General features: G+C 38.7%; 1 protein-coding gene across 1 annotated transcript; it reads right to left on the bottom strand.

The window, feature by feature from the left end:
- Positions 1–9,432: 9,432 nt before the first annotated feature.
- LOC132039510 (uncharacterized) lies at positions 9,433–9,942 on the bottom strand. Its single transcript, XM_059429979.1, has one exon. The coding sequence runs from the start codon at positions 9,940–9,942 to the stop codon at positions 9,433–9,435; it is 510 nt and encodes a 169-aa protein (XP_059285962.1).
- Between the last annotated feature and the right edge of the window lie 584 nt (positions 9,943–10,526).

The following is a 10,526-nucleotide window of genomic DNA, read 5'->3' as shown; positions in this document are numbered from 1 at the left end:
ACTCGGTAAATACGTAAGTGATCATATTCGGGGGTTAAGATAACAAACACGCTAAGTTCTTTACAAAAACGTTAAAACCGTACAAGAAAAGTCTCAAGGGCCCACGGACGAGCATCAACCCCGCCCGAGCCCGCCTATGAAAGTTGGGGAATATTATGCCTTATGGAATCACCTATGAAGGTTTGGGGCGATCCGAGCTTTTTGACGAAAGTTACGGGAGTTCGTAGTTACGAAACCCTTTAAGGACACAATTCTTTATAAAACATTTAAAACTCATTCATATCAAAACATAAGAACTTTGGATTGTCTACATTAGGAGAATTTAACTTTAAGAAGCGAAGAAGAAACGCATATAAGCTCGGATCTTAAATGGAGTTGTAGAGCTCGTATGATATTCACCTTACGTCTAGGACATGCCAAAGAAAGAAGGGTGAGCTTTACATACCTCGTTTGCTCTCCAAGATACTCCAATAACACGTCGTGGACTTCCCAAGATCTACAATACGTCATTAAATATCAAACGTAAGCTCAAGGCACTTAGGAACCCGATTCCAACAACCACCAAATTCTACAGAAATTTGGACAGCATTTCTACATTCGAGGTAAATACACCAACCCGAGATTTCAACTTCGCCAAATTCAACAACAACAACACCAACAACCAAACTACAACATCAATAATCAATTCAAAATGCATTTTTAACATTAGTAGCTCTTTTACATAATTCATCAACTTTCATAATATTCCAATATACTCACTTCAACTACTTACATACAAACCAATGTCAACGTTTATACATTCGATTACTAATCCAAAACCATTCAAACAATATTCAAGTTAACGGTTTAAACAATTCACACAATTTTCCAAACAACCCAAACCATACTCCAACTCACCCGAATTCTTCCCCAAACCCGAGAACAACATAATCCACATCCTTTTCTCCCAAATTCATGAATTACACCAATAAATCCACACATTAACAATGTCACTTCCATAACTACAAAAATTACATAAAATACATTAACCTCCAAATCAACCCATAACCAACACAACATCACTTTGAGTCTTTAAACTTGCATTTTTCATCATAGAATCTACAACGACGACAACGAAAATACTAACGACGATTGTTCATTCTCAACTACACAAAGGGGGACCTATTCGGCCAACCCCACACACACACATAAAGATGATTTTCATTCCTTTCTTCACACTACAACAACCAAAACATGCTAACTAGAATTAATTCATTGCTTTCAACACAACACACACACACATGGTTCCAACACCATATACACGGCCTCAACTCCAACATGATTTCTATCATGAATTTCTTTCATTTTAGCATACTACAACACATATAAACCATTCATAACACATAAAACACAAGATTAAACTTACCTTCCTTCACAACTTCTCCACTTGTCTAAAGTTGGCCAAGGATGAAAACGAGTAGTCTATCGCTTGAAACAATAACTCCACGTTAATAAGCACCCTTCAATTAGTAAGTTTGCTTGAAGAAACAAATTTTTTGATGGCTTAAATTGGTCTTGAATTTTTTTTGGGAGAGATGGCCGTATATGGCTTCTCTTTTTCTTTCCAAATTTTTCTTGATTTCTCTAGAATGAAAGTGAGCAAGATGACTTATTAGTCATCTTTTATTTCATCACATGACCTTCCATGTGGCCCTGCCCACACCTAGGTGGCCGGCCACATGGTCCTCCATTTTTTTTTTTTTTTTGTTTTTCACATAATAAAACACCTTCCAAAAATAGAATACATTTCTAAAATAGCTCTTGACCCAAATGCTTCCTTAATATCCCATGCCATCCAAATCACAAGTAACTTATGTCTTAAAGCAAAATCGTAGTTAAAAGTCTCCATTGCGCCTCCCGGAATAGTCTTGTCCTTGGCTTATCGTGGTTGTCTCGGATTATCCCGTCGTACAAAATGCGGGATATAACACAACCCCAACTAAGCAACATAAACATACTAATGTTTAACCATTAATCATGCTCATTACTATAATTCTAACTAAACAAATAAAATAACTTAATCCCAATCATGATTAAAACAACATAATTATCCTAATCATGCTTACTACTAACCCAGGATCAAACACATAGCATAAACAGCAATTTAAACGAACAAAATAACAAAGGAAAGGGGTTAACCTCTTTTGGGTGTAGCCTTGATCGAGAGTCGAACTTGGAGACCCTCTTTTTGCTCGTCAAACCATGGCTCAACCACAAAACAAAGAAAACAAATATTTAAAATTTAACTTAACTCAAAAACTGAAATTCCAAAGAAAATTTTGCCAAAATTTAAAAGAAATCGAGTTTTTCAGTGAATATCTATGTATATCCGCACTTAAAGTCTATCTTATTATTTATGACTTGGGGGTTCTTTATATAGAACCCTTCAAATTGAACCCAAACCCTAGAAAAATCGATTAAAGAACTCAAAATTGGTAGTCTCTACTCCCTCAACATTCAAAGGCCAAGATTAAAGCAACACAAAGCATGAAGGGTCAGATTTAGGCAACATCCTAACGAATCCATTTGGTTCTTGACCAACCAATGAAATTCGAGAATTCAAATTCACCTTGAGACAAATCCCATTAAGGGATTTGTACTCGTTGACCCTAAGTATCAGAAAAAGTAAAAAAAAAGATGAGAGATGTACCGTGTTTGGGCAGTGTTTGGTGAGTGAAGGGCAAAACTTTAAATGTGTTACTCGATCTGGTCACACCAAACCTAGTAAAGGCGTGGTATGCCTGTAAATTTGCCGGAAATGGAAAAACTGACGTAAGAGAGGGTCCATCGCCTCATGGAGGCGCTACGGTGCAAATGATCAAAAGGGTGTGTTTGGGTGAAAGCTTTGGCTTATATATTTTAAGCCAATTGGGCCGGGTATGGCCCTATTTGGGGTTGGGCTCGGCCAACTGAAAAAGAAATAAAGGGGGAGGGGCGCCCAATGTATACGCGAGATACATATGTGTATATGTATTCACCTGTGTATATCTGTGTATACATATTTATGCAAGGGGAGGTCAAATGCGCAATTTTAACAAATAGCGATATTTTAAAGATGTCATTTAATTGACATTTCAAATATAGCCTCATTGAATCTAAATAATCAATTAAAACCTAATTTTTCGGAATATGATCTAATTGACTTAAATCATAGAAATTGATCTTCAATTAAGGTCATACTTAGATAGCTGTTGATTATTTCAAATTGTGGCCACTTCTAGCCATGCAATAAATAATTTACGGATTTTAACCAAAATTTATCACTTAATTAAATATGAAAAATACTAATTTAGGAATTGAGGGGTAAAAATAATTAATTCATTTAATTAATCAAATTCTTTGAATTAAACAGAGTAAAATACTTGCTAATTGACAAATTTAATAATTTAGACAATTAAATAATTGTTGCAGTAAATGTGTAAATAAATTTTTTAAATGACTTATAATATTATAGGAATTATTTTACCAATTAAGAATGGTAAAATATTATCTAAATAATTTTATGAAATTATTTTGACTTCTAAAAATACACATTTCACTCTGTTTGATATCCAAGGGCTCTAAGTAATAAAAATAGATTATGGGAGGTCAAAATTAGGAGTCAACAACTGCCCCTTCGGTGTGCGGGGATGGCAAGGCTATCCCTGAGCAACGAAATTTACTAACCTTGATTTTTTACTGACCCAACTCAGTCTACCTCTCATTTTTATGCAATTTTCAAAATATATGGCTGGACCCTGGTTTCTGGGTTTCCTACATATCTCAGGTTTCATGAGAATTCAGGCTATTTGTAGTTCGACTCAATTATGACTTCTAAATGCAAATTTAATGAAATCTCGGATTCCCTGGTTACAAAACTGGGAGGTCCGGTGTAATTGGTTGGAGCGTAACTGACTCTCTCGTATTGAATCTGCCTACATATCCCTGTTTTTGGGAATCAACTCAGTTGTAGTTTGACTCGATCGGAGGAAAAGGATATCCCTTATACGAGAATGCCTTTGTGTATGTGCCAGTGTGCATTCGACTAGTTACGAAATAATAAAAAGCAAAGCCGATAAGCAAATAAAACATTCTTGTGTGGCTGAGCATGGTGAGGAGTGGTCTTCTGTCATGACCCAATCTATGCTAAGTCGCACGGGCACCTACCTTTCCTACCTCGGTAGGCCAACCCTCAACCCAACAATAGTAAAAACGTAAATGAATAATTAAATAATGCGGAAGAGATAAAATCACGTAAGTCGGACGATAATAATATAGAAAAAGTCTTTGAAATAACGAAAATATACCCCAGAGTCTGGTCTAATCCATACAAAAGCATCTGACTAGAATATACAAGTCTAGAATGTCAATAATATATCAAGTCTGAATATGTCTCAGAATAGAAAATAAGACATAGATAAAGAAGAATCTTCAAGGCAGCGGCCGTCTCGTGCTCACCCTGTAGACTCTAAGCAACTCTCGGAGCAACTATCAGCCACGAGAAATAGAGGTAGATCCAACCTGAAATTCTACATTCATAAAAGAATGCAGCAAGTGCAGTTCAGTACAAAACCACAGTACTGGTAGGCGTCATAGGCCGACTAATTTTAGCTAACATAATCCAGACCATAAAATAAGATAAATAGGTAATCAACAAGTATAAGTCAACACAAATCAGAACCAAGTACACGTCGTCACCTAGGTTATAGCACCTAATCCCAAGTGTGTCAAGCCTCAACATAATCAATCTGAATCCAAATAACACAATTATATCACCAGATCATCAACACAAGCCATAATGAAAAGTAATGCAATAATGTATGAAATGTGGATGCAATGCAATGATGTGTACATATGTACTCTGGACGGAAGTATCGACGTCCCGGTAGCACAACCCATGGGGGACCCGCGGAGTCCATGTACCACTCGTTTCGGATCTTTGCCCAATGATAACGAGTCTTCGGATCTTTGTCCATGGAGGATCTTTATTAAATCATATCATATAATATCACATCACTCGGAACCATTTCCCATCGGGCATTTAAAACATTTTCTCTTATAGATACCATAAGTCTTTCATTAATCAGTTCCAAACCATTTCCATCATTTATGAATGTATAAATGCATAAATGCTAAATCAATTCAATAAATGCTAATGAATATGGTATGGAAGACACAACACTACAAGCCCTATCAAGACTTATATAAATCAACTCAACAGTAAGCATGATCTCATCATCAACAGTCAGATCAATATCACAAGTACCAAGCATGGGTACGCCAACAATATCATGAAAAGACTACACAAGCCATATGTAACACTATCCTCGTATCAAAAGTCAATAAGTAAGTACTTCAATATCATGAAGAGGTATAACAACAGTCTCCAATATCTACTATCACCACATGGCATCAAGCCAACAACAATAGAACAAATCAAGTCACAACACAACGGGGTGGCTAGCCCCAATCACACAACAGGGCCCAACCTATGACAATATCCAACCCAACTTTATACCCAAAGTTTTACATGCTTTCTCTGACAATATCATCTAAATATATGCTTCGCTAAACGAAGTCTCACTATAGGGTAAACTGTAACCTATTTGGAAGGCCGAACAATAATAACACCAATAATCACTCCTTAGCGTTTCCTTTCCGCTGAGCCCCGAGATCAAGAAAGTCTAGGCATATGCGAATCATGGAATTAGAATTAAGAAGAACATCAAAACCAACCCTACTTCTATCAAGACCCAAATTCCCAACCTATGGAATAGGGTTTATGAACTAGAAGGGTGAAATTAGGGATCTAAAGGTCCCAACATTAAATTAAACCTCTAGGTGATCAATTCTCATCATTAGCAAGCTAGAATAATCAACAAATCACTCTAATTCGGATTCTAGGCAAAACCCCCAAATTTGGGTATAAATCCTAACTTTCAATTTCACAAATTAGCCTCTAATTAGGAAGAAGTTATGAAATAAGGGTTCTAATCATCAAATCAATGCTTAAAGAATCTAACCCAATAAACAAATCATGATTTAGAAGCCTAGAAGGAATATTCATTAAACCACTTTTAATCTTCCATTACTTAAAAAACTATCAAGGAAAAGAAATTCTTAGATGATTAGGGATAATGGAATAGCTAAGAGAATAGAAGGACTTACCACCAAGAATCTTCTCCAATAATCCTCTAGAATTTCTCGCAAAAGCTCAATTTCTAGAATAGTAATAAATGAGAGACTAAGAGCTTTTAATACACGCTTAATGAAATACCAGGCCGATACCGATACGGCGGTATCGGGACCGCTGTGGTGGTGCCGCCCCGACAGCCTCTCAGACCGCTGAGACGGTCGGCTTCAAATACACAAGGTCACCCCAGCAGCCCATCCCACCGCTATGGCGGTGCTGCTGGGACGGTAATGGTGCCTCATGGCAGACACCAGACCAGAATTTCCCAAAATAAACACAATCTCAAACCGAAATCCTGACTAATATCGAGGCCATCTGCTTACAAACCACATACATAGACATATATAAAAACACGCTACGAACATATTTGTGGCCTCGAAATTCCTAATGGAGGCCTCGTTGATCAAGTCAACCCCTGATACCTCAATTCTAACTTCCCAAACCAAGTCCCAAAATGCACCTAAGTACATTAGGAACCGAACCAGATATGCACATAAGTTTTAAAAGACCATCCGGACCTCTCAAAATCGATGAATTTTCGAAAAAGGTCCGTTTACCCAAAAGTCAACTTTGAGTCAACTCTTTTTTGCTTTAAAACAATTTTTCCCAAAGTCACCCAAAATAAACCCGGATCACCTAGAGAAGTGTGCCAACGGTCCCCTCAGGTCAAAAGTGTCAAAAAGACTATAACGACCAATCGGGTCGTTACATCTTCCAAGTTCTGACCTTAGAGCTTGACTTTCATGGGTACCCTATCTCAATCGGCTGCATAAGAAAAAATTCCACGTTTGCTCCACATACATCTGGATATGATTTGATCAGCCTGCTCTTTCTGGCAGCCGTAAATCTGTTCCAACCTGTTGAGTAATGTTGGTTGATTCTGATGACGAAGACTGCAATTATCTGATCGGGTTTACATCTTCCTTAATCGTTGGAGCGAATACTGCAGTCATCTGACCGGATTTACATCGCTTTACCCTCTTGATTGTGCCCTGTAGCTTGTATGAATAATCCTCTCGGTAGTTTGTATGAATGGCCTTCTTGGCATGTTTGTATGAATGGCCCTCTTGGCATGTTTGTATGAATGACCCTTTTGGCATGTTGTATGAATGGCCCTCTTGTCATGTTTGTATGAATGGTCTTCTTGGCTGTTTGTATGAATGGCCCTCTTGGCATGTTTGTATGAATAGCCCTTTTGGCTGTGTTTGTATGAATGGCCCTCTTGGCATGTTTGTATGAATGGCCTTCTTGGCATGTTTGTATGAATGGCCCTCTTGGCATGTTTGTATGAATAGCCCTCTTGGCTGTGTTTGTATGAGTGGCCCTTTTGGCATGTTTGTATGAATGGCCCTCTTGGCATGTTGTATGAATGGCCCTCTTGACATGTAAGAAAAAGTGATGGCCTCTCGGCAATAGGAAAATAGAGATGCAATGGCCCTCATAAAAATAAGAAGAAGTGATGGCCCTCTCGACAACAGGAAAATAAATATGCAATGGCCCTCTTGAAAAATAAGAAGAAGTGATGGCCCTCTCGGCAACAAGAAAATAGATATGCAATGGACCTCATGGAAAATAAGAAGAAGTGATGGCCCTCTCGGCAACAGGAAAATAGATATGCAATGTCCCTCATGGTAAATAAGAAAAAGTGATGCAAATGACAGATATGGCCCCTTCGGCTAAATCGTCTTTATTTCGTCCTTTATGCCGGCTGTGACCCCCGTTGACAGATAATGCCATGTTGTTCTACTACGACCCCCTTCGGTCGGATTATTTTCCATTATGGATTTTTGTCCTTTATGAGCCCTTATGGCAAGGTGTTTGCCCTTTGTGGCATTCAAATCCCTTTATAGCCCTCGTGGCTGGGTATTTGTTCTTGTGGTATTCAAGTCTTTTTGTATCCCAAGCAGCTAGATATTTTTCCCTTATGGCATTTAGATCCTTTATAACCCTCGTGGCTAGATATTTTCTGAAAGCCTGATCTCATCAGTGGTCTTGACCTTCTTTTGGCGAACCATTTCCTGCACGCGAAGCGAAGTTAGAAAAAGGATCGTCCTACGATGTCCTGGGGACCTGTATCAGAAATGGGTTAGTTTTTTCCTATTCAAAGTTGATTCGTACCGCCGGCACCCTCGCGTCTTCAGTATTCTTGACTCAAAACCCCTTCGGCTTCGACATTCGAAAGATGAATTTATTTTCATTATACAGAAAATCATATTTGTGAAGTTACCATAACGATATCTATTTGTAGGGAAATAAATGCATTGTTTGAAAGCTATAAGTTTAATTGTCATGACATGTACTTTGAATGAGGGATATCCCTTCTTCTGTGACTGGGTTTTTCGCGCGGAATTTTTGAGACCTTTTCTCAAAAATTATGCCCAGTTTAAATCTTGATCAACGAACTCTTGTGCCGAACCTTCCGAGTTGCGGGAAATTTTGAGGTCCCTTCAAAATTCCTACCCCAGTTTGAAACTCTGGGTGGGCTGACTATTTGTAGTGGATTGACGGTACAAACCTTTGAGATCCTCTCAGGAATTCCACCTCAGTTGGGCGTGAGGTGATCCTTGCGTCCTTTGTGAAGTCCTATCTCTAAGGCTTATTGAGTTTTTTTTTTCATGCGACCGAGCTCAAAGAGCGCCTACGTATCCTGTCGTAATAGGAATCAGGTCGAACGCAGTTCAGAATAGAGTAAATGAGTTTTTGGTTTCTACTAATAATGCGATCCGGTCCCAAATAGATTTCCTACGTATCCCACCATGGGAAAGTCAGGTCATTGTGTAGTTCATAGTACAAAAGTAGTTTTGTTTTTTCTATATATTACAAAACGATTACAAGCAAAGGGAATAGCTGATACAAGTAAATAACATAATGATTACAAGCAAAAGTACTATTACAGACTAAAAAATTTGTCTTCATGCATAGTAGCGGTTGGTTGCGTCTGAACTGATTGGCCTTGGCCACTCTTGTCCATCTATTTATACCAGTACTAATACTCCTCCAGAGAGTACTTTGCGGACCACATAAGGGCCTTGCCAGTTGGGAGAGAATTTCCCTTTGTATTTATCTTGGTGCAGGGAAATTCTTTTGAGCACCAACTGCCCAATTTGGAAAAGTCGAGTCCTGACTGATTTGTTGAAGGCTCTTGCCATCCTTTGTCGGTATAGTTGACCGTGGCATACAGCAACCATCCTTTTCTCATTAATTAAAGCTAGTTTCTCATATCAAGCTCGAACCCATTCAATATCGTCCAATTCTGCTCCTTGGATGATCCTTAAGGAAGGTATCTTGACCTCGGCAGGTATAACTCCTTCAGTACCATAGACCAGCAGGTATGGAGTTGCTCCTGTTGAAATTCTGGCTGTAGTATGGTATCCCAGTAACGCATAAGGCAACTGCTCATGCCAACCTTTGTAATTGTCTGTCATTTTCCTCAATATCCTCTTGATATTCTTATTGGTTGCTTCTACGACTCCGTTCATTTGTGACCGATAGGCTGTCGAGTTTCGGTGAATGATCTTAAATTGCTCACAGATATCCTTCATTAGATGACTATTCAGATTGGCCCCATTATCAGTTATGATGGACTTGGGTACACCGAATCGGCACATGATATTGTTTTGCACGAAATCGGCTACCACTTTCTTCACCCATTTGGTGAAGTAGTCGATGGCTACTAAAATAAATCGATGCCCGTTTGAGGCTGCGGGTTCGATGGGTCCAATGACATCCATGCCCTAGGAAATGAAAGGCCATAGTGAGCTCATAGCATTAAGCTCACTTGGAGGAACTTTGATTAGATCATCGTGGATTTGGCATTGATGGCATCTTTACACGTATTTGCAGCAATCACTTTCCATGGTCATCCAATAATATCCAGCTCGTAGAATCTTCTTTGCTAGTACAAATTCATTCATATGGGGTCCACATGTCTTAGCATGTACTTCCTGTAGAAGTTAGATGGCTTCGCCGGCATCTACGCATCGAAGCAGACCCAAATCCGGCGTCCGTTTGTACAACACTTCTTTGTTTAGGAAGAAACCATTTGCCATTCTTCTGACGGTCTTCTTTTATCCACTCGTGACTCCCTTGGGATATTCCCGTTTCTCCAGGTATATTTCGATATCATTGTACCATGGCTTGTCATCCGGCTCTGCTTCTGCATGGCAACAATGAGCATGCTCTTCTTTTAAGATTATCCTCAGCGGGTTGATATGACTGCTTTCAGGATGTTGGATCATTGATGCTATTGTGGCCAGCACGTTGACAAACTTGTTTTGAGCTCTTGTTGTATGTTGGAACTTAATCTTTCTGAATT

Source organism: Lycium ferocissimum, chromosome 12 (genome assembly GCF_029784015.1).
Source record: "Lycium ferocissimum isolate CSIRO_LF1 chromosome 12, AGI_CSIRO_Lferr_CH_V1, whole genome shotgun sequence".
In the NCBI taxonomy this organism is placed as follows: Eukaryota; Viridiplantae; Streptophyta; class Magnoliopsida; order Solanales; family Solanaceae; genus Lycium; species Lycium ferocissimum.
Note: the sequence above shows the minus strand (reverse complement) of the source record. Positions and strands in the feature narration are given on the sequence as shown.